Source organism: Meleagris gallopavo, chromosome 1 (genome assembly GCF_905368555.1).
Source record: "Meleagris gallopavo chromosome 1, MGAL_WU_HG_1.1, whole genome shotgun sequence".
Taxonomy (NCBI): domain Eukaryota; kingdom Metazoa; phylum Chordata; class Aves; order Galliformes; family Phasianidae; genus Meleagris; species Meleagris gallopavo.
In genome coordinates this window covers 111,314,098-111,338,726 of record NC_139404.1, presented here as the reverse complement: position 1 = coordinate 111,338,726, position 24,629 = coordinate 111,314,098, and the positions used below count along the sequence as shown (strand labels likewise).

The window sequence follows — 24,629 nt, the reverse complement described above, 5'->3', positions numbered from 1 at the left end:
GCAGCAAAGACTCAATTCTACAAACCAAAATAAATAATAAAAAGGGTGTGTAAAAAGCAGCAACAAAGGCGGCAACGAAATACTATTTATAGAGTACTAACAAATGCTCAGTTACCCAATACTGCTTTGCTTTCAATTTACAGAAAACCTCTAAAGACCACAGTTTCTGCCACCACTATTGCTGCAGCTGTGAGTCCTTTCACTACTATTTCATACCCTGAGACAGGCAGCAAAACCCACATTGTAAATATAGCCAGGGAACCTTGCCTAAGGTTACTCACTGTTGTTAACAAATGTCCCTATGCCTTTCTTTGAGTTAATCTGTCCGATGTTCAGTTGGTACCAAACTAGAAGCCATCATAATGAAGGAAGTTACCAGCTGGGGATGTCAGTCACATCACACACTGCCTGAGGCTTTCCAGCAGCTCTACAATATGTGGTGAACATTTTTCCAAGCAACAGCTCTGAACATCAGCTCTGCTCTACAATAACCACAGTGATATGAGCATCGGTCTGGGTTTTTCATAAGAAGGCCAATATATTTTAGTGACCTTAGCCAGAACTCTTTGCTGATACAAGAAGACAATATCATATTTGAGCCCTTTATGTACTGATTCTGTAGGAACCTGTATGCTCTAAACCACTCCAGAGTGATATTGGTGATGGTTATCAGGATATGGGTTACCAATGATGGACTGGAGATACATTCCCTGTAGCAACATCTGGGGAGAGGATCTTGAGCCTGGAGGAGGCTGGGACCAGTGGTAATCAAGGCAGACAATGACAGTGTGCATATGAATGTTCACTTGTGAAGCTGGATGGGGAAAACAGCAACACCAAGCTATTAGGCTGAAAAAAAAAAAAAAAAAAAACTGCATTTCTCAGAGGGCAATACAGGCAGCTTACTATTAGGAAAATCCATCAGCTACACTTATATTTATTTAAGCAACAGAAACTAGCCCCAAACCCAGGAAAATTATGAAAATCCTTCTGTTATTTTCAAGTCATTTGCAGAGATCAAGCTGTAACCCATTCAGGTTGCCACTTCCTCTTCAAAAGTAACAGATGTTATTAGCCTATGCCCACAGCCACCTAATTTGTTTCAAGGTGCTGAGTCTTCCCTTCTCCCTCTACCAATGCACAAAAACACTGTCCATCACCACCTAAAGGGGACAGCTTTTGCACGTTGTAACCACAAAAGAAAGCTCCATCAGCAAATTCTGTGGGCTCAAGCTTGCTGCTTTACCTACTGATCAGGTATTTACTCTTGACAAGGGAAGTGTCAGTGTGTAAGACTGCACAGGACTGCCTCTTCTTATCTTGTAAATGACACACAAGCTGTAAAGCAAACCTCTCGCACTGTTTGTCTCTTTCTCCACCCAATTCCAGAATATTTTCATCTTAAAAAAATACAATCTCTTGCAAATATAACTACCAGCCCTCCTTCACTTCCATCTCTTACCAAAAAAGGTATTATATATTATTACTGATGCTTCCAATTGTCATCTTAAACCTTCTCTGGTCTTACTTTTAACTGGGTACGACTCCCAAAATACTGTCACTACAGTTTCTAAGTATGCAGATCCTCAGCCTTCTGATGTTGTTCTTTTTGACTTATCAGTCAGCAACAACATGCCTATCTTTGTCCATATTTTAATTTCCCTTTACCTGGTACCAAGCACACCATATCATCAGGTTAGCTCAGGGTCTGTGCTTGCCAGGCAGCTCAAACTCCCTGATACCCATGCTACCTGCCTCCTAACTCACATGCAGATTGAGTTGCAAACCAGTACCAAACCAAGACTTAAAGAGGGACTCATATCACCTCCCTCCATGATTACTGTTGTTCCCTTTTGTCCATACTGGAGAATCTGTTCCTCATACATCTCTCCCAAACACTACTGCAGGTCTTACTTCTAGTCCATTACTCACTTGTCCCTCTTCCCTTAGCCCTTTTTTCTCTACCAGCACAAATACACCCAGCTTACACTGATTTCATGGCTATTCATAGCCTACCTCCTATCTGCCTTCCAAAGCAAGAGCCAGAAAATCTCTGCTCCACCAGATCATTACATCATTACATCATTCTCCCATTCCCATGTCTTAAACTGTCAGCAGGCATCCTTTGAAGGTCTGATCACTCTTAAGAGAAGTTCCCTGTAAAATTCTACACAGCTAGCTCATTAACTACCCTAAATAGGAGCTGTTTTCAGCAGTTTTCTGGAGACAGTCCAGCTGCATTTAGGACAGCTAGTCAAAACCAGCAGCCAGCTTCTCAGACAGCTGGACCAATGATTTCACATTTAGCACTCTCCTGCGAGCCTGCTTGACCCTCCTGAGTTGGTCCGGAGGCTCTGGACTCTCTTGCCTTTCCTGCTGTTGTGATGCGCAAGCCCTCTGTGCTTTCCTGGCTCTGTCCACATGCTCTCTGCCTTGATCTCGAGACAACTGCTCGACTCAAACATTCACTGCCTATTGGCTTTGCGGTCCAACTGAACAGCATTCAGATAGCAGCCATGCTTTTGTTTTATGTCTGAATAACATCCAGTGGGACACTGTTCCCAATTCAGCTGCAAATCAGCTGATTGGGAGTTTGCCTGTCATTTACGTCTGCCTATGTATATATGAACAAAAATAAAACACCCGGAGACCTATATTCTTTCTCTAGTTTTAGTCTCAGTTTTCTCTCATTCTGCTTTCTCTACTTTTCTCCATTTCAGGTTTGGCTTCTCAGTGAGAAAAAAACATGCAAATTTTTACAATGTTGCACAGTCCCCTGGCCAGCTTCAGCGAGGCTGGTTATATATAACATCAAGTCTATTTTTAATTCCCCAGCATCTGTTCAGTATAGATAGGTACTGTTGTGATATAATATATGAATGACAGTGATGTTTCTCCTCTCAAGAGGAAGTATGTTAATTGTAGAATCACAGAATATCCCGAGTTGGAAGGGACCCATAAAGATCACTGAGTCCAGCTCCAGGCTCCACACAGGGCCACCCAAAATCAAACCCTATGTCTGAGAGCACTGCCCAGATGCTCTCTGAACTCCAGCACTGGAGGCCATGCCCACCGCCCTGTGGTGCAGAGCCTTTTCCTGACCCCCAGCTGCCCCTCCCCTGACACAGCTCCATGCCATTCCCTCGGGCCCTGTCGCTGTCACACACAGCAGAGCCCAGCGCTGCCCCTCTGCTCCCCCAACACCAGAATTAGAAGTGTGTCATATATAAGCACATGTACAGAAAGCGTACTTCTGTGAGGCCTGAGAGAGCCTCATAAAAAATGGCTGAAGCCGGGATGTGCGATTTGCAGAGCTCACAGTGACTGCAGCACTGGCTCCTGAGCTCCTCACCAGAAAGCAGAAAGGGCACCAGGGTAATATCTGCAAGCCAGCAGTGAGGGACAGCGCCTTTCAAGTAGAAGGACGTGGTGCCTGGGGACGTGATTTAGCTGTGGGCTGTTAGAGTTAGGGTAGTATGCTTAGCCTGAGGTTAGACTTGTTGATCTTGAGAGTCTTTCCCAAATCGATCAAAACTACGGCTCCATGACCTCGCAGTACCGGAGCAGTGCAGCAGCGAGGCCCCGCCCGCCTCACAGCCTCCGCCTCCCGCCCTGCAGTGCCGCCCGCCGGCGGCTGGCAATGCCGACCCCTGGCTTCCAATACAGGCAAACCGCAATAAATCTTCACCTACAGGTAAAGAATCTGTTTAAAAATTGTAACGTCCCCACAAAACTCGCCTGTCTTTCCCTCATATGTCCGTTTTATGGTATGGCCCAGTAGGCCTATTCCAGCTTGATTCCAGCTACCAGTGTGTTACTGCAACACTGATTCTCTTTTTCCATTACTTTTTGCTCAGACTGTGAAAGAGGAGTTGTACAGAAGCTTGTATCTGTCCCTCTAGTGCCATTTTGTTCCCTTTTAAAAACTTTAAATGTAACAAACATGCTGACACATATGCTTCCCATCTTTAAAGACAAAGGCTCTACAAACAGGCGAGCTAAAACCTCCAGTTATTCAGTAGTGACAGACTCATCAGAGCAGCAAAATATCCCTCAGTGGCATCAGACTGCAGCCTTCCCTCCCTTGTGTGGGAAAGAGAAACCGCGCCCCCTGCGTGGCAAAGCACACTGCTCCCTCTCCCGGCACAGGCCAATAGGGCAGAGCACTTCCACTGCAGCTAGGTTTGTTGCAGTCAAAGAATATTGCATCCAAGCTCACTCACCTAGGGAGAACTGCCTTTGGCCTGGGAATGCCCTGTGAGACACAGGCAGAGCCTATTGGCTCGGGATATTCTGATGTGGGATTTGATCTGCTCTGCACTTAGTGACAGCATGATTAAAAATATCTCCCTTGGAATTAAATGTAAGCAAACTGACTAGGTCAGCCTGTACAAGAACCAGCAAGGTGCATCCCCATAATCAGTTAAGAATCGCTCATTACAAGATTTGCTGCACTCCTCTCTGAAGGATCTGCAGTCTGTACTAAAGCAAAGAATCACAGAATTACAGAATGGCCTGGGTTGAAAAGGACCACAACGATCATCTAGTTTCAACCTCTCTGCTACATGCAGGGTCACCAACCACCAGACCAGGCTGCCTAGAGCCACATCCAGCCTGGCCTTGAATGCCTCCAGGGATGGGGCATCCACAACCTCCTTGGGCAACCTGTTCCAGTACGTCACCACCCTCTGTGTGAAAAACTTCCTCCTAATATCTAACCTAAACCTCCCTTACCTTAGTTTTAAACCATTCCCCCCCGTCCTATCACTATCCATCTTCGTAAACAGTCATACCCCCTCCTGTTTATATGCTCTCTTCAAGTATTGGAAGTCCACAGTGAGGCCTCCCTTTTTTCTCTGTATAGCAGCTACAGAACAAATGTATACAGGCTAGTGATAACGTTCTGTCTTTTATGGTGTGTTTAAATCGTCAGCCTGTGAAATAAACAGGCTAGCTACAAGCTGGGAATTCAACAGCTTCTACATAGTGCTTTAGATTGCATGAATATAAATTGACCATAGAAGGATTTGTACTAGTTTCCTTGAGCAAGTATAAAGGGAAAAGAGGCATCACACCTTCCCTTTCACACAATTCTGATAACAAAACTCTTACATGCTTTTTTATAGCAGAGGAGTAACAGGTGTCATTTGTCATGAAGTCATACATAGGATCATATAACTCCACATATCAGGCTATAATTTAATGCACATTTGATGCACATCCTTTTGTCCCACTTATAAGACCTAAGTTGTTAATAACAACTTACTCCCACGATTACAGTAGTTAAGGAAAATATGGAATGCAAATACTTTTCCCAAACTTTTGTAATAATCTTCCTGGAGCAATGAAAACTGTCTATTGCATCACCATGACAAACAGAACTGAGTTGACAAAATATATGGGAAACAGTCGACATCTGGGAATTAGCCTTTGATGTGTCTTGTCTCTAATATGCTGGCACAACTTGGAATAAATTTCCCACATTCTCACTATTGTATACAAGTGAAGTAAGAGAAATACTGCTCTCAATCACCGTTTGCATAGATCAAACACACAAGGCAGAGATACAACTAAGGCAAATCTTTAGTTTTTGATTTTGGTAGAAAGAAAAATGAAGCAGTCTTACAATTAAGCAGCATTTTTCCAGATTTCTTTTGCAGTGGAACTTTCACCAAGCCTCATTAAACTGATAGTCCTGCTCAATGCATCTTATTTTCAAGTAAAGCAGAAACACCAAATAAGTTACAAATAGCTGTACGGAATACTTCTGACCACAGCACCTGAACGTGCATTAAATACGGCTAACAGCACCACATCTTTTACATCTCACACTACACCAACTCTACCCTTCCAGTTGCTGCTCCACTTCCCTTTTCCACTTTGTGCAATTCTGAAAATCGGTGAAACTCTGCATTTCCATTAGTTTCACAAGTCAGCTCTTAAATGGCAGCACTGCATTCAGAAAGCGCTGTCCTCACCCATACAAGGTTGAATTGCTATATATCTGAAGGTCAGTACAATATACATATACATCTTCACACTAGACTTGCCTTTAGGGCAAAGGTAACATTACAGTGCTTAATTTTACTTGCACTCAGGTAAAAGCAGAACTCAATTCGTTTGCAAAGCAAGAGCTTTTCAACAGCATTGTGAATTACACATTCCATTTGTATGCAGTCTCACAGCAGCTGTAAGAATACACAATTTAAGCAATGACACAAATTTTAGCTTACTCTTTGTACAGGTCACTTGCTATACGCCCTAATAGTCAGTTACCAGAAAACCAAACAAAACTGCGTAACAGTGCTTTAATACTCATCTTTTAGAACTGCAGGACAGCCTTACAGTAGCTGTTAGGTAGTTACTGGTCTCTTCCAAAGACATGCAGTAATGAAGAAAAAGCTCTATCCTTAAGCAGCATCTGATAAAACAACTTAACGTAGCTGCCACTTAGTGGCAGCAATCATTCAGGCATTTTTGGTATTGATACATCTTTATCACATACATTGTGCATTAATAAAGAATAATGTAGGCCCCAATCTAGCAAATACTTGTGCAAATACTTTTCCTCCATGCGGAATAATTCAAGTTAAGACTCATCAGATGAGCAAATTTAAGAACTTGCATAAATCTTGATAGGGTGGGAATTCTTAGTGCTTAAAATATAACTACTTTTTAATAGGATTATGATTAAATTCTAGATTTAGAGAATATAGGAAATACTTCTATATATATGTTGCTTTAAGATAAATGGTTTCAAAGGTAACAAGAGCCTCTAGAAATGCATGTGCCTTCTCTCTGAACAACAGTCCCACTTGGGGAAATGAGGGCCAACTCTTATTGCCCTCACTCCTGGCTAGTCTTGCATTGCAGGAGGACTCAATAAAGTGCGTGTCACAGATTATGTAGTCATGGAATAAAATCGAATGCAAGTACCTTCAGAATGCTTTAGGAAGGGCAAATTGTGAATTCAATGCTAATGTCTGATCGCTTGAATTGACAACAAATACAATATTCTCCATTCTGAAGAAAAATAAGTATTCTTGTTAGGCCTAAGTACATTGCACCTTTGCCCTAGTGAAGTCATCCTCTGCCTCAAGGAGGAAAGCTTGTATGAATCCAATTTCAATGCAGAAGTTCAAGCCTGACTGAAGAGTGAAGTTCACACAATTTCAAAGGCACCAGCATTCAATAAGAAGTCAGCTATATTTAATCAAACATGAAGCACTTGATACTGTTTACAGTATGTGCACTCTGAACTGCATCCATAATTTGTTCCCAAAGGCACGAGAATCCTGAGAGGTCTTGCTTGCCCTTTCACCTTTTTCTTTGATTAGATATGTTCCTCTTGAATATAGTGTCTTTGATATTAGCTTTGATGTAAATTCTATTGATCTGTGTGGCATCTTCTCATTAACATACTTCTGAATATTTAAATTCTGAAAACTCGCTTTCTCTCATTCTTCTTTTGCTCAATTTCAAATAATTAATCTATGAGAACTGGCTTAGACTGTATGCCCTCCCTAGAGAACTCCTGTCTGCTATACCACCTCTTAAAGAAAAAAAAATATATATATATATATATATATATTTAACTAATTGAAATATTTAACCATGTGTTTGGAACTTTTTTTTTATAGGCTGAGGTGTTGCTTATATTTATCTTCCAGTCAGCTACAGGATAATAGCAACAGCAAACACGTTGACAATGCAGTTCATTGTTCGGTTCTCCCATCTCACTGTGCAGGTCCCTAGAAGAGATCATTACAATTTGTTACGAAACATAAAAATACAATTCCAGCCCCTTTATTACATTCATTTTATCTCAATGTAAACTATGTTCAATTAGGAGCAATAACACAGCTGTGATTTAAAGCAGTTACTATTATTGTCATGCTGGCTCTAGTTAGACTAAATTCCTCAAAACATTTGTACTAATTTAGACATAGTTTACTACCTAAATACCAGGAGGGGAATGCTCTGAGAATCTCTTTTTAAAAGCTGGATTATTATACCCTGAACTTTAGAACCAACTTAGATGTTAGAAAGCACATGAAAAGCCTATATATCACCTGACTTGATAGTTAGGTGGTTGAAAAACATGTTGTAGTCATACTGCTCCTATTTTTACCAAACTTTGTTCTCCTTCAGAGCATCACTGTCTCTTTACAGCAGACAGACAGATATGCTTAGGACAATGCACTTACTTTTACAGAAAACAATGTTTTATTGCCTCTTCAATTGATCAATGGTTACCCAAGAGGGTTAATTTATTTTCACATTTGTTCAAATAAGAAGGCATTTCTACATTTGCTTTGTAGCACCTCCAAAGCAGTCATTCCTACTGCAGACACAGATTGTCAACAAAACACTTTTCCTGGGATTGTAAACAAGGGTTTAATTCTGGAACCTACTGCTTCTATAATCACTCTTCCAACACTTCAACTGAACTGTTACAATTGAGCAACAGGTACCATTTCTTTAGCTACAACATTTAATCTGAGGGAGGAAGCCTACCATCAGTTGTAGTATCCCAGAAGCACGAGCTTGCTGTGTGGAGACCAGCTCCGCTTCTCTGCATCACTGCACAGGTTACTGAAAGATACAGTCATAAAACCACAGCTTTCATTATTGAAGAGGTGAATCGTTCACATTTTCTGAACTCCAACTCACATTATTTTTTCATATGGCTGTCAGGAGGCATTCTGACAACTAAGTCAACACCTATTTTGACATTCCACCACTCCCAGTATTTTCCTCAAGAACTCAGTATTTGATTCATGATTATCTTTAGTCGCGTAAAGACAATGGCTTTAACAAAATGCTTGCTAATAGGATTGTGCTTTCTATCTTTTAAACTGCTTAGATACAGCTTTTGTCAGGTGCACCACAGAGCTGGGTTTCAAGTGCTGTCCTCACCCATACAGAGCAGAAGTTACACTGGACAAGAACTGCTTCCCAAAGGTAGCATTGGCTGCTCTCTGAAACCACACTGTAGCAATAGGGAATTTCTAAACTGACTTGTAACTATTGTAAAAATGTTAAGTTTGAATTGAAGACTTTGAAGCACAGACCAGGGTGCTAACATTTGCTTTGGTTCTTTTGTGAAACATTGATGTAATAGCATTTTAAACATGCACTTTTCTCCATTTCTCTTCCATAGATACGCACAGAGAAATAACAGGACATGAAGTAGCTTAGAGGACTGAAAATCTTGTAAGAGTCTGTACTTATAAAAAGCATAATTCTAATAAAATGTTTTTATTAAAAAAAAAAAAAAGTATCTGTGTAGCAGAAATGCTAAGTCATGGCTTGAACCAGTGACTGAGCATCTGGTGGAAAGGCAGGGCCAACCCAGGGGAGCTCAGGTGCAGGCAATGTACCTAAGTGACTGGAAGGAGTGCAGCCAGGATCCACCCTTTCCCACACCTCATTTAAAGGTTGGCAGTGGAAGTGAGGGTACCTTGCTGGAGATCTCTGCCATCTGAGGCTTCCAAGGGGTAAGCAGCTTCTTTCTTTTGTTTCTGTGTCCATGGCTGCTGTGTTAGAGCTTATCCCCACTTGCTACAGCCTAGGACTTTGCTACTATGATATCACTGCTGTGCTTTCCATCATATTACAGCATTACAATCTATTTCCTGAACTGATGCCAAAACATTCATATAATTGTTCTAGGATTGCTTAAGAGTCAGGGAAGTCTGTGTAACATGGCATCTTCTGTGCTAACTGTTGACAGCATGCTTGGCCCAAGTAAGTGTTCTATAGCTTTACCACAAGTACTGTTAAACATCTCTGTAACGGAAGAGTTTAAGTATTTGCTCTGCTTTGCTTACAGTTTAACAATTAAACTTTTCTATTGAGCACAGCACTACACTGAAACAAACTTTTCAGCAATTACTCACTGTGACTGTAAACGGGTAGATGTATAGGTATTCCTACTCACCAATGTACTTATATGTTTTTCCCAGTTTTACCAAGTGTGTCAGCGACTGTTCCACTATAGCTGCAGTCCACTGGTTGACTTTGTTGTGATTGTAATCTGCTTTGCCTAAAACACTTTCTATGCACTAAAACAGAGGGGGGGGGAAAAATAGTAACAGTAAATAGAGGAAACTTCAAAATGTAAAGGTTCAAAATGTCTTGTATAATCTGAGAACTGTATCTGGCAACTGGCTTCCTTTGAATTACTTCAGCTCAACAGGTATCAACTGCTGAATGGGAAGTAAAATGAGCTTTCTTGGGAAATTACTTGTAGTACATATTTACCCCACTACTACATGGAGAAAAATGAGGCTTTGAGTGAAAATTTGGTGTAGGAATTATTAGCCATACGCTTTAAGTGCCAAGTGAAACCACAGGATCTATTTACCAGTGAAAATACTAACCCCCCCCCCCCCACCTTATTCTCAATGACTGCCTTCTCCAGCTTGGCTTTCACATGCTGCTGCAGTGGAAATTGTACTACTTTGATCTGGTCATCCCCTCACCGTTTCTGAGCAACACTCTAAAATCTTCAGATAGCTGGAGTCACTACAGCAGAACACAAACCCCAGCTTAAATGATGAGGCAGATGTGAAAGTAACAGATGCTTAAGCGTTGCATCCCATAGCACTAAAATTCCTGAAAACTGTATATCCTCCCACAGCTTTAGATTGACTAATCCTTGGTTAAACTTAATGACAGAACAACAGAAAGCCTGCTGTCCAACTGTAATTCTTAAATTGCATTCTCTGCTCCTATTGAAATTCAGCATTATGTACTTGTGAAAATTGTATTATCACAGTGTAAAGAAATGTACATTTGTAATAGGCAAGTAAAACAAAGCTATGATCTCCTCTAATTCAGTAACGCAGACCTCCCACTAACATGCCACGAGAGATTGGTGTTCCAGATCCTATAAAACCCAATTAGTTCTGATCCCATTGTATAAACCTAGACAATGACTCGATGCAAAACAGGACAACAGCACTCAGTGGTGCTACCGGGATTCTGGTCTTTTTCAGAGATGTATCCAATACCAGAACTGCTCAGATCTAGTTAAGCTTTAGGTCAGAGACAGAAAGGTTTGGCTTTGCTCCCAGCCTCAGATGTAAAAATAAAGAGCATCTCTGATACTGTATCTGGCCTCTCAAGACAGGGCCAGTTATGTAAGGGCTAAACTGTCGTTCACCTGACAGCTGAGGGCTTGCTGCTGTGACCTGGAGCAGCTCAAGAAGCACTGGCAGGGCAGGTGGGGAAGAACCTGCACAAGCCCTCTCGAAATCCCCTTACAAAAAACAGTATTTCCCTGTAAAAGGTGACAACATCAATATGCTGTATTCTCTTCATTAACCATGTCATCAGGCATTTTAGACTGGCAGGCTACTCAGCCTGCTCTTTTTGTGCAAAAGTTGCTGTATTTTTAAATGTTGACAGAATAACAAGCTCACATAGCCCAACCTCCAGCCAAAGCTACATTTCCAAGTGTGATCTCAAGGCTGCTCAAGACTTTCTTCAGGCAGCCTGCTCCAGTGATTGCCTACTCCCTAGCTAGATAAAAAATAAAACAATGATTTTCCTATGCAACCTGTGACTGTCCTCCCTCAACATTCCAACAAGCAAATTCTATCCCTCCCTCTGTCACCTTCTCCCCCTTAGACAGTTGAAGACAAGAACTAACTGAAGCTTAAAGTAGTTCCAAATGAAGGTCTGCTTTCATTTGATTTAAATAATAGTTCATATTTTGTATAAGCTCAAATCTCTCAGAGATGATTAATTAAAGTCTCTCTTTTCACTATACTGCAAGACAAAGTGTTTCTCTGAAACATGAGCCATGAACTAACACCTACCTCCTTAACTATGTTGTGGGCCTCATCAGCATTGAAGATCATCTGTAATAAATAAACATCAATTATTTTTTGGCACACCTGAGAAACTTTCCCTGCAGTTCTAACATACCCTATTTTCTACTCATTCCGATTCCTCAGAATTCAGCCTGTCTTCTAGAGGAGACTCGGCACGTCCACCTGTGCCATCTGCTTCTCTGCACCCATCGGTTCCGAACAGATGGGCAAGGGCACAAATCTGAAGGACGGTGATGTCCCTGCAGGTTTCCAATAGAAACGGGAGGCTACACATCCGAACACGGAGACCAAGGAGAAAAGAGGCCGCTCGGTTCCTTTCAGTAACGAGCCCCCGTCTCCCAGCGTAGCACGGCTACGACGACGGCTGCCGGGCGCCGCCACTGCCCGCTCAGCCCCCAAACGCGTCGCTCCGTTCCGAGACTCCGGGACACCGCAGAGCCCCGGCCGCGCCCCCCGCCCGCTGCTGGCCCGGCGCCAGGCTCACGTCCGGACGGCGTCGGCGGATCCCCACAGCGAGGCGGGGCCGGGCGGAGAGCCCCTACCTCGTCGTTGCGGGGGTGAAAGTCCTCCATGGCCACGACGCGGGCGGCGGCGGTTCCGGCAGCGACGGCTCCTCCGAGTCCTGCGCGGCTCCGCCTCCATGGGGAGGTGGCTGAAGGCGGGTCGGGCTGTGTGGAGCTGTGCATGGGCGTGCTCCGGGAGCCTGGGGGCTGTCCTGCTGGGAAGGATGGCGGTTTCTTTCGTGCTGTTGGGTTAGTTTCTGTGAATTGCCTGACGTACAGCTGCCGTTAGATTTTAATCACGGTGACTTGCTTTTAATTCCACTTTATTACAAAGAAATGGCTTGGGTTTTATTTGGTGTGCTGTAAAAATAGGTGTAAGGTAGGTATGATCTTCTCATTCACCGTGATGTTGCCTGGGAAATAGGAAGAACACCTAGTATGGAACAGTGCAGAGCTTGCCCGTGATTTTTTTTTCTTAATATTTTATCTGGAGAAAAACTCCCATGTTTTTCTTGGTTTGGATTATTGGTTTCTTTTTATAGTATTACCTCTTCGATAACAATTCTCCTGGTCTTTCTAAACCAGAACAATAATGAGAATCATAGAATCACAGAATGGTTTGGGTTGGAGGGGACCTCAAAGCCCACCCACCCCAACTCCTGCCGTGGGCAGGGCTGCCCCCCACCAGCTCAGGCTGCCCAGGGCCCCATCCAACCTGGCCTTGAGCACCTCCAGGGCTGGGGCACCACGGCTTCTCTGGGCAGCTGTGCCAGCGCCTGCCAGTGCCACTGCCCTCTGAAAAATTTCCCTATAACATCTAATCTAAATCTCCCCTCCTTTAGATTTAAACCATTCCCCCTTGTCCTATCACTGACTTCTCATGTAAGAAGCTGACTATGTTAGGTAGAGGAACAAGGCTGCCTCAGATAAGTATTAGTTGCACATATTTACATAGATGCATGCTTACCTTGCAAAAATGTCTGTTGATTGGTGTTAATTATATGCTAACTGGAAAAACTCTAGAAGAATGAAAGTACAGGGGAAGCAAAACAAAACACTTTTGTGTCATCTCTGAAAATAGCTTTAATGTTTGCAAATGGGTGTAGTAGGATGAAAAAAGTGAGTATGAAGACTTAAGTTTCTTTAAAAGCAGATCATTATGAACAAGCCCAAATGGATATAATCATAGGAAAAACACATTTAAAAAACCCTCAGTATAAAGTATTCTTTATACTGACCTGTGCAGTGTATTCCCGGACTTTCACACTTAGAAGCTATTATAAGTAAAACAAAATATCCTTTTTATGTATTGTAGTTCAAAGCTAGAGATAAAATTTCATGTTTATTTTTAAAGAAATAAAAGCTATTGGAAGCATGTGTTATATTTGCACTGGCATCTGAGACATAAAGCTAACAGTGCTAAAAAGAACTTAGCCTTGGATCTTGTTCATCTTTCATTCTCTGTATTTTCTGAGATCACGCATCTTCGCCTCTTCAGAATGCAATTATCAAATAAAAATAGTTGCTAGACCTATTTTTCGTTCTGTTTAGAAATATTCAAATAAATATTTTCTTTGAAATACTAGTAACCATCATCTCAGTGGACTTCATGGAAAAGGGGGTTCCTGAAGGCCTGGTATGTCAGTTGGAAGGTGGTGGTCCTAATGAAGGGGAAAAATAAAATGTATCCTTCTCCCCTACTGCCCAATATAGATGGCATAGCAAGAATCTCAGCTCAACACCTTAACAATAACAGAGAACTATTAGGTTCTAGAATGAGAGGTAATGGCTTTGAGGTAGCACTGGAGGAGGTTCAGGTTGGATTTTAGGGAAAATTTCTTTGAAAGAGTGGTGAGGCAGTGGCACAGGCTGCCCAGGGAAGTGGTGGAGTCACTGTCCCTGGTGGTGTTCAAAAATCGTGGATGTGCCATTGAGGGACATGGGCATTAGCCTGGTGGGGATGTGTTGGGCTTGAACTAGATGGTCTTAGAGGTCTTTTCCAACCTTAATGATTCTATAGTTCTATAAAACATCAGAACCTGTATTTAATCTAGAGAGTGTTTACAGATAAACACCCAGCATCACCTGTGAACAGCCAACACAGATGTGTCCAGAATCTATGTCAAGCAACCTGATTTTGTTATTCAGCAGGACCACTGGTTTAATGGATGAAAGGGAAATATATACTAGGCACGTTATTGTGTAGTAAATGTGTTTTGTTGTGCTCTCACATAACTTTAAAGTAAGAATACATAATCTAGGGGAAAAGTAACAAATTGCTCCTAATGAAGAGTTATCAGAGTAAGAGGAATAAACACAAGACGTGCCTTCCCTTCCTCCAAGAGCAAATCCATATTAGTGGTAATAACTAGAATTGTGGAATAAAAACGATGCTTATAAAAGCCTTTTAATGATGGCATGTTGAAAGAAGTTACAGGCATGCTGACTGACAGGATTAAATTATAAATACTGAATCGGTTGGAGAAATTAACAGGAAAAAATTTCATAAAAAATACAAAGTACTGTCTGTAAAAATGACATCAAATGCACAAATACAAAATGGACGCTAGGCAGTAGTGTTACAGAAAATTACAGAATATCAGTAAATAGGAACCAAAGGATGTTGTTATAAATAATTACACTGAAGAGTATCATGAAAGGCACAAAAGGCAATTATGTTGCTCTTGGTGTTTGCCAGACATCAAGTGTAATTCTCTGCCCAGTGTGGTGTCAGGACAGTGAGTAAAATTATATTTCTCCTGGAATCAGTAAGACCTGAAGGAAGCTTAGAAAATGTGATTTGTGGAGGAGCAGTGTTTGTTTTCTATCTGTCTCTTCCCCAGCCTCTTCACCCAGTACGTGTCTCAATGTGCAGCAGTTCACTAAAGGGGATGATTAACAGGCCAGTGCATGATAAAAGATAGGAAAAGAAATGATAGGTTTAATTTGAAGTAAAGGAGATATATTTTAAATATTTGTAGGAAAAAAAAAATCCAAGTATGAGTAATAAAGCACTGAAACAGACCAGGTGTTTCAGTCATCTTTGCTGGATCAATAACACATTAGATAACATCCACTAGGCATCCAGCTAGCCTGCACTCTCCTTTAGGGGAGCAGGAGATATTAAATCATCTTTTGAGTTAGTTTTAGACTTACAATAAGTTAGCTCCCGAATGGTTATTTTCCTTCTTTCCTTCTTTTTCTTTCTTTCTTTTTTCTTTTTTCCTTTTTCCTTTTTCTTTCTTTTCTTTCTTTCTCTCTCTCTTTCTCTTTCTCTCCTTTCCTTCCTTCCTTCCTTCTAAACAAACTCATTTTTGACAGAATTTTGATAAGCACCAATATATTTTCCTTTTTATATATACATTTTTATTTTTCCTGGGAATTAGTAATGCAACTACTGATTTCACAAGAGTTATGATAAATCAGAACAAGGAACCATATGCTTTTCAAGAGGAGTTACCTGACTACTTTGCTTTATTTTTTATTACATTGCTGTGAATTGTAAGCTGGAAAATGAAAATGGACTGCAGTTATAATTAGCTCTGTGTGCTGTAATAGGAAGTATGAAAAGTACTGAAAGAAGTGGTGCAGAAATACAACCCTAAATTCAAATGTAATGGAGGCTTTCATCATTCAAATGCAGAACACAGCTCTTAGAAGACTGAAAATAAACAGAGCAGCTCAAATCATTCCTTGATTAAAATGCAAATACTTGAAGAGGATTTGGCATACTGGAGAGATAGCACAGGTTGTGAAGATTCACCACTGCTTGAGCAGAGTAAAAATGTGAATTCCATGCAGGTAAAATAGTATGGCTTCTTTCTCGCTTCCTGTGTTTTTGTCCTTTAGCTGTTGCAAACATTTTAATCCTTCATGAGCTACTTAAACCATAAAGTCAAAATCAGTTCAATTCTGGTATTTAATTCTTCTGACTTAGTTCCTAAGCGACATGTGGCCACTTGTTGGAGGAAGAATCAGCGTGTGCTGCTTTTATTCTTGCTCTCTTCCTACACATCACTACTTATTACTGCCAGGAATGGAGCAGTGGAGTAGATGGATGCCTGGCCTAATCTCTACAGCAGTTTTTATGTTGGCCAGACCATGGCTGCATGCCTCAGTAGAAGCTTAAATGATTTACTTTCCTGATTTTTTTTTTTTCTTCCTGAGAGTTGTTCTAATATTAGTTGTTTTAATAGTCACTGCAGTGACTTACTCAAACTCCTCTGAAGAGCTAAATGCCCACTCAACAATTGTTTAAAAAATTATCAGAGATATTGCTATTTCCATAGCTACAAATGGTCTGTCAAGGCGGTTTCTGTATTTTTTGAATCATCAGAGTGCTGGAAAATCATGTTGTGATCATGATTGAGTTCAGCATAGAGATGTGCATTGTTGCAGCACAGTGGGAAAAGGTGTGGAGATGGCACTGCAGTGGATGCAGTGACCTGCTGCAAGTCAGCTGGACTGTGGAGAGTGTAGTGTTTGCTGGCACAGCTGTGCTGCCAGTGCCTGAACTGGAGTGGCTGCGTTGTAAGTACTTGCTGGCTTCCTTAGAGACTCACATGATTTCAGATAAGCTTTGAGATAGGACAGTGTACACTGTCAATTTTAGGGTTAAATTTGATGACTTCACAGTGTTATAAGTGCTCAGTTTTTGTTCTCTTTGGCTAGTATTTGAGACACACATCAAGATAGAATAATTTTCCAGTGCTAGGAAGTTTGCACAGCACCCACTGTACAGCCTTACTCATTTAAATGAACTAAAACAATAACAGTAGTGTTATGACATCACTATATGTGAAATCTTCATTCTGTTTTATGTTTAATTTTATCTGGATTTTTAGTCTTTTTTTCTTTTTTCTCTAAGCATAGCTTACATGATGTGTTTGAGATGCGAATGAAGTAGTAACTGATTACTCAAGTTAGCTATCTCTTCTAAGTACACAACATTTTCAGACCCTACACATTTTTTAAATAGGCAGTTAAAATATACTCAGTAAAAGCAAATGGTCAGCCATAGAATCATAGAATCATAGAATCATAGAATGGCTTGGGTTGGAAGGGACCTCAAGGATCAAGAAGCCAATCCCCCTGCTGCAGGCAGGGCCACCAACCTCCAAATCTAATACTAGACCAGGCTGCCCAGGGCCCCATCCAACCTGGCCTCGAACACCTCTATTGATGGAGCATCCACAACCTCTGTGGGCATTGAGTGATGTATCTTCAAAGGAACAAACTAAAAGCTCAAACTAAAGTAAACGCATCATGCATTAAGTTGTGCTTCATGAGCTGCTTGTCTTTGAAAGTATGATACTATAAGCTTTTGAAGGAATAAGAATTCCTTTCTTAATGTATTGCTATGCAAAATATTCTACTTTTTTAACAAATCATTTGGTAGCAAACAACTATTAGATTTTTAGGAGTTTCAGTTGTAAGACTCCATTTTGTTATTTAGGATGCTTTCAAGCTTGAGTTGAATTTCTTAAAAAGGCTTCTCTCAAACTTATGCTGCAGCTGTTGTAGTTTTGAAGATCAGAAGCACTTGCACTACATGACTATTCAAACAGAAATGACTGAGCTGTAAGGGAGAAAGGCACTTGCTTCCTTTCTGAGATTTCAGAGTTTTTCTAGCATGAAGTTGACAGAACAGTGTCATGTCCTGGTGCACAGGCAACTGTACAAACATAATGCATTTGGAGTACATGCTGATCAACCTTTTCAGTAGCTATTTTGTAGGAAAAGCTGACATTTCAGACTGTGCAGTTTGGGCAAAAATTCAGATTTCAAAATGTCATTTCTTGGAATGGGTCACCTGCTCACTAAAAGCAGTATGTTTCTTTTGGTGTGTGCGGCAGAACAAAACAATATGCGACCAAACAACTTTCCTTCGGGCCCTGTCGCTGTCATGCAGAGCAGAGCTCAGCGCTGCCCTCTGCTCTCTGTGAGGAGCTGCAGCCGCCATCAGGCCTCCCCTCAGCTCCTCTGCTCTGGGCTGAGCACAGCGAAGGGCCTCAGCCGCTCCTCCCACACCTTGCCCTCAGACCCTTCACCAGTCTTGCAGTCCTCCTTTGCATGCTAACAGCTTTGTGTCCTTACATTGTGGCATCCAAACCTACTTGCACACAGCGCTGGAAGTGGAGCCACACAGTGCAGAGCAGAGGGGACAATCCTTCCCCTTGCCCGGTGTCAATTGCTCCCCCAGGTACAGTTGGCCGTTTTGGCTGCTAGGGCACCCTGCTGGCTCAGATCCAACTTGCCATCAGCCAGAACCCCTAGATCCCTACCTCTGTGGGGCTGCTCTCCAGCCTCTCATTCCCTAGTCTGTATATAGATCCAGGGCTATTCTGCTCAGATGCAGAATCTGGCACTCGTTCTTGTTAAACTTTCTGTGGTTGGTGATTGCCCAGCCCTCAATTTGTTGAGATCTTTTTGCAAAGCAGAGAGCTGCCCATTTTCTATACAAGAGCCAATTCCAGACATATACAACAGTGATCTATCTCTGGCTAAAGCCAGAGCCCATCACCCAAGCTTCTTGCACCTCTGTGAAAACATACTAAGAAAAGGTAAAAAATGCTGTATGGCAGCTGTAAGAGAAGAAAATAGAGAATGTGACACCAAGGTCAGTGCAGAAGAGGGCAGGAGGTGCTCAAGGTGCAGAGCGTAAGTTCCCTACAGCCCAGGAGAGGCCCATGGAGATTCAGTTTAGATTTTATCTTGATCTGTTTGTTCAGAATTTATTAGATGTCTTCCTTGTACTCATCAAAATTTGCCACAGATGGCTCATGAACAGTGTGAGGTCCCTTTACTGAAATTCTCAATGTTTATTTGCTTCACACAGATACAAGGGCAGCCTTCTAAGCTGGAGAACCATACAGCCTTAGTAAAGCTGTTAGCATGAAGTCTCATAAATGTAAGTGCTTTCTGAGACAGCTGTTCTATTTGTCAGGTCTTCTGGAAAAGGTAATGTGTGATAAACATAATGACTAGTGAACTAATAATTGGGTAGACATAGAAGTCTAGTAAGACAGTCTGTTCGTATATTTCTAACTCTTCATTTACTCCTGATAAATCGTAGAACGATGTCTTAAAATGCATAGAATACATTTTTGTTTTTAATGTTATTCAAGCAATCATATTGCTGCTGTAGTAAATTATGAGTGTTTTTTGTCCAAAAACTCCTACAACATGCATGTTTGGAGGCTACAAGTTTTATGGTGTATAAATATTTAAATAAAAATAAGAACTGTTTTAAAAAGTATTTGTTTGAAATCATCTGCTGTGTGAAAATTTCATTGTGTACTATGCATAAAACACTCTCCATCTCAGTCTTTTATAATTTAGAAATGCTGTGGATCAGCTGCTAAAAGCAGGCACACTCCTATCCATTACTTGAATGGAAGACTTTAATTGTATGAAAGTTAAATAAAACATGTTGTTCTTTTCCATGACCAGAGCACTTATCTTCTAAGCTATTTTTTCCTTCAGTGCAGTGAAAATATCCATTTTAAGACTTCAGGGATGCATTCCTGATATTGGTTGTAAACAGTTGTACCACTAGAAAATGGTGAGTTAAATACTGTTAAGAATGTTACATGGATACATTTACATTTTAGTGATTTTATTATTTTGTTGTTTGGAAAAGAAAACAACAACAACATCAACAACAAAAAAACAGCCACCAAACCACATTACTTTTAAGGTGGAGCAAACACCACAAGACCACAGGACCACAAGACAGCTGATCTGCTCAGAAGACTCAGTGCCCTTAAGAACCTAAGGAGCGGCCAAGCCCCTCTTCCCTCTGTTTTTCTTCTGTAGCACAATCCTGCCTTCCCTGGCATGGGCTCTGCTGCTCCTTTGACTCCATTCTCTGAGGTTGTTCCTCACTAAATTGGCAGCTACGACAGCTGGGTAACTTTCTGCTTGTTTTCTAACTGAACTGGCTTGCTTCGAGGTCAGGAATCCAAAGAAGGGAGAGGGCAAAGCATCATTGAGGAAGAAAGAAAAAAGTCACGAACAGCCACTTTCATCTTTCAGTAGCTGCCAGTTATTGTACTAACATTACCTTTAAACCAATCATGAACTCTTTCCCCAGGAATGAGGATATATTTATTTTTAAATAACTTTCTATACTGTAACTATCTATACCTGTACTAGAAACTACTGTTAGGCAGCAAGAAATGTTAGTGATTCTTGTCTGTCACAGTCCTGGTTCAAAGTAAGGAACATTTACTCTATCTAAAAGGAATTCTGGCTGAAACAAAAAAGCCATTGTCCAAAATACTGTCCAAGATACTACAGAAAAGCATAGAAAGGAACTCAGTCTTTTGGACTAGAGGGCTTCCCTGAACTAGAAATACAGGAACCAAGAGTGGTCTTCATGTGGTAAGAAAGGTAGAGCCAAGAGAGATGTGATTGTGCTCTGAGGACTCTAAGCAGCAGAGCTCACTTTGGAAAAAGTGCTTTTCAAAAAGAAAAAAGTGGATCTTTGCATAGAGAAGTACCTACAAAAAGTGTTTTCTTTCTATAGAGTTCAAAAAAATACAGTTGGGCTGTGTTTGCAAGTCACGTAAAGCATGTTGAAGAAAGACTTAGTTCAAGATGACAGATTTCCTCTTATCAGAAGTAACCATGTAAGACTACAACTGTGAACAAAAGCTTTGAGCAAAACATAATGCAAATTAGAGAAAGTCAAATTTGTGACTCTCACTGTGACATTGAGCTTTCCAAAGGGTGAGGAATTCTTTTCTAAAGTAAATGAAAGTGTTGGGTTTTTGTTGTTGTTTTTTTTTTTTTTTTTTTTGCTGTAAAGATATAAGATTGCCTTCTAAGTTGTTTTTCCATACTCTGTTTCAAATGCAGAATGCAGCTTTTCACTTCCCAAGCTATTTTCTTGTCAAGGACAAACTGAACTAAATTACTTGATCTAAAAATGCCCTTTCAGTTTTTGACCAGAATACTTCTGTTCATTGTCTATTGGAACATTAAAGATGATTTAAATCGCTTCATCATCTAGAAAATTTCTAAATCTTATCTATTGATAGCTAGATGATCAAAAAGCATTTATGTTACTTGAGCTATCTTTCTGATAAACTTCACAAGCTTGGCAAATAAGTGGACAGGTTTCATGAAATCACTGACATCTTTCTGTATTTCCTAAGGTCCACGAAAACTATTTGCAACAAAACATTCAAAAAATATAGATATTTTACTGATGGATTTGCTAAGTGATAGAACTGCAGCTAGCTATTTTGAAGTAAGGTGGTAAGTAATTCTGAGCATTATCTTGGTTACACTTAGGATGAAATTCTGTGTTGTGCTACCAGTTTGTGTTTCACAAGTTTTTCATATTTTTAAGTTATTTAAAGGGTTCCTTCATTGTTGTCTCAAGAAACACTTCTGAACAGTGAAGCACAGGGTGCCTGGTTATTGACTTAATGTTTCTTTATGCAGGATGTTGTTCTATAGCTTTTATTCATTTTGCATTTTTCATGCTTGTGTGAAGAATGCCATAGGAAACATCAAATAAGAGTAGATGGCACACACAGTGCTCGGGGCTCCACAATCATTCCCTTAGTTTCATTCTGGGCAGTAATTCAAACACAGCCACCCATAACTGTATTCTGTTGTTCTTTTTTTTTTGTTTTTGTTTTTGTTTTTGTTTTGTTTTGTTTTGTTTTGTTTTAAATGTGCTGAAGCAGAAGCAGAGGAATGAGGTTCCTCATTATATGATGTGAGGAGAGAAAGTACAAATGCGTGGATGCATTCAGTATATCTCTAAGTCTGCCTTTAACAACTTCTTTAGAAAGAACAGCGGGCACAGTAATTACCCTGAAAAGCTTTCTCTAAATACCTCTCCTTCTAAGTCTTTTCACTGACTGTAACAGAAATGGCCTTGTCTCAGAACAGCTAATAACATCAGTTCACTCTTTTTCACTTCTAAGCCTGTGGCATGCAGTTTTCCTGTTCCTGTAGTAATTCATGTTAAGAAAAAAAAACCAACAACGAATAATTGCCATTTCAAAACATTGCTCTTGGATGCAATTCTTTTGGAATGCCCATCCTCTGCTTTTGACATTGCTTGCTTAGTATGGAGAGGAGGAGAAGAAGAGTAAGAATGCTGTGAATAATTGGAATGAAGCTAGAAAAGAAATCTTTTCCTATCAGAGGAAAGTTAATTGGCTTTGTAGGAAGAAGTCTCTACATGTCACAAGTAAAAACAGTTGCACAAGTAAGCCTAGGACACTGACTTGCAGCCTAATACTGCTGTTATAAAACCAAAACTGAAGTCCTAACACAGGTGAATGGGTCCAGATTGCACAGTTATTTGTCTGAATTGATCTCACAGACATTTATGATGCACACTGAAGAAACTATGGCCTACGGGGTGGTATGGAATTCCATTCAATCTTGTTTGTCACACGGTTACCAAGCAGGATCTGAGTGATCATCTCAAGTGAAATAATATGTGCTTTAATAAAATTAATGAAATAAGGCTTAATAACACTGCTCAAATAAATCTCTCTTCTTTCAGTAGGGAATACTGACAAAGCTGATGAATGACTTCAAGAAGCACAGTGGTGCTGTTGCTTCAGCAGCTGTTCGTACACTTCCTGAAATATTTTGCCTCATTGTTCATTAGTGCATCCTACCAGGCTTTTTTTTTTTTTTTCCCCCAAAACATAAAATCTTTTCCCCACCTTATGCTGACAGTAGAAAGAAGCACATCAGTGTCACAAGGGCCACTGAAAACTGACCAGGAACCTGTTTTTACAGAAATACCAAGAACATCTTCATTTAAAATACAGGATACAGAAGAACTCAGACCACTGGAAAAAATAGGTAGAAATAGGACACTTCAATAGAAGTGGCTTCTCTACCTTTCTGACCATTGGAAGGCATTGCAGAAATGTTTTTTTGTTGTTGTTGTGTTTTTTTTTTTATGAAGACCTGTACCAAGTGACCTTCAGCAATGACAGTAAAAGTCCTCTCTCTTTGTTAGAGGTGCAATTATACTTCTGGAAAACAGCCCAGGGAATGCTCTGCTGGATGATAAGTACTTGCGTAATTCAACTTCCTTGACCAAACTTTCCAATTTTTGCCTTGAATTTCTCCTTACATGTGTGTTTTTTAGGAGTGAAATGTATATAAGTTATCCTCGTGCACCCCTTGCTCTTAATAACTGTTGGTGTTTCTCAAAAATTCCCTTTTCTATTTCATGCTACATTATTTCATACTCGAAACTTCCAGATTTAGCAAAACTGCAGCAGAAGTGACTTTTCTGATAAGTACTGATAGGCGACTGATAGACTTAAGTGAGAAATAACAGCTTGCAGAGCACTTCATATTGTTAACTGAAGTGCAAGCCAACTAAATTTTCTTCATTAGTGTTATTGAACAGTTAGTAATTTGTGCAAGTTCTGTGCATTTGGCAGATGCTGGGGCTGTGTGAAATGGGATATCAATAAGTGCCGAAGTCTATTGATGGCTGGTGTGTGGAGTTCACAGTTCCTGACCCAGAGAAGAAAACGTGATAGAAAACCTCTGTCCCAGAGGACAAGATTGCTGCCACAGCACTGTGGACAAGAGCTGTGAATACCTATAGTCATTCCTTGCAGAGCCGCAGCCAGGGACCCTCATGGGGTCATTCTTTACAGTGATGCAAATGTGAGCAAAAGATCGAAGTCTCCAATGAAATCATAGCAAGGATACTTCACCTTTCTTCTAAATAGGCCTCTTGGCCCATTTAGAAATCCATTTTATGTAATCGTGATTTATAAAGCCCTTGATTCATGTGGTCTGTTACAGATCTCAAAGGACTCTTAATAAATCAGAATATGGATTTACATGCACCAGTGCTACCAGAGTGCTATGGTTGTCCAGCCTTTAGAACAGCTGCTTTTTATTCCAGCAGAAACACAAACACCTGTGGTTTCTCAGAAACTCTTTTTGTACTTGGGTATTCTGGTTACTAGTGTTGTATGTGAGCCATCAGGATGCTTCTGGGTTATTTCCCCTTCTTTTCATTCACCAACCCTCCAGGCAGTATTTATAAGGTACAACTAAAAATTCACATGAATCTCAAGCTTGTGTTTTAGTATTTAAAATTAAGAATTACAGAATATATTTATTTGCATATCTCTATTGATACTGATGCACACTGTTATGGAGTATTATTCTGATATTAAAGACAAATGATAAATCAGAGCACTTAATATAGAGTGGATCCATTCAAGAGCTTCTATGTACAAGGGAAAGAATGCTATAGTGAGTTAATATATAG

General features: G+C 40.6%; 1 protein-coding gene across 2 annotated transcripts; it reads right to left on the bottom strand.

Annotated features, from left to right (window-relative positions):
• Window positions 1–5,565: 5,565 nt before the first annotated feature.
• DYNLT3 (dynein light chain Tctex-type 3) lies at window positions 5,566–12,528 on the bottom strand. 2 transcript variants are annotated; one of them, XM_003203010.4, is made up of 5 exons: window positions 12,386–12,528; window positions 11,829–11,870; window positions 9,944–10,067; window positions 8,518–8,595; window positions 5,566–7,751 (listed from the first exon to the last, which is right to left on the bottom strand). In XM_003203010.4, exons 1-5 carry the CDS (start codon window positions 12,413–12,415, stop codon window positions 7,675–7,677), a joined length of 351 nt encoding a protein of 116 aa, XP_003203058.3. In that variant the 5' UTR covers window positions 12,416–12,528; the 3' UTR covers window positions 5,566–7,674. The 2 variants fall into 2 exon arrangements, with proteins under 2 accessions (XP_003203058.3, XP_085066195.1); XM_085210069.1 differs by lacking the exon at window positions 12,386–12,528 and adding an exon at window positions 11,938–12,288.
• Between the last annotated feature and the right edge of the window lie 12,101 nt (window positions 12,529–24,629).

What these genes read in the sequence shown, in the direction of transcription:
- DYNLT3 (XM_003203010.4), bottom strand. Translation starts at nt 12,415, where the DNA reads ATGGAGGACTTTCACCCCCGCAACGACGAG. An exon ending in TTCACCCCCGCAACGACGAG is followed by an intron (nt 11,871 to 12,385) that starts GTAGGGGCTCTC and finishes TATTTATTACAG; the next exon opens with ATGATCTTCAATGCTGATGA. An exon ending in AAAAACATATAAGTACATTG is followed by an intron (nt 8,596 to 9,943) that starts GTGAGTAGGAAT and finishes TGTATCTTTCAG; the next exon opens with TAACCTGTGCAGTGATGCAG.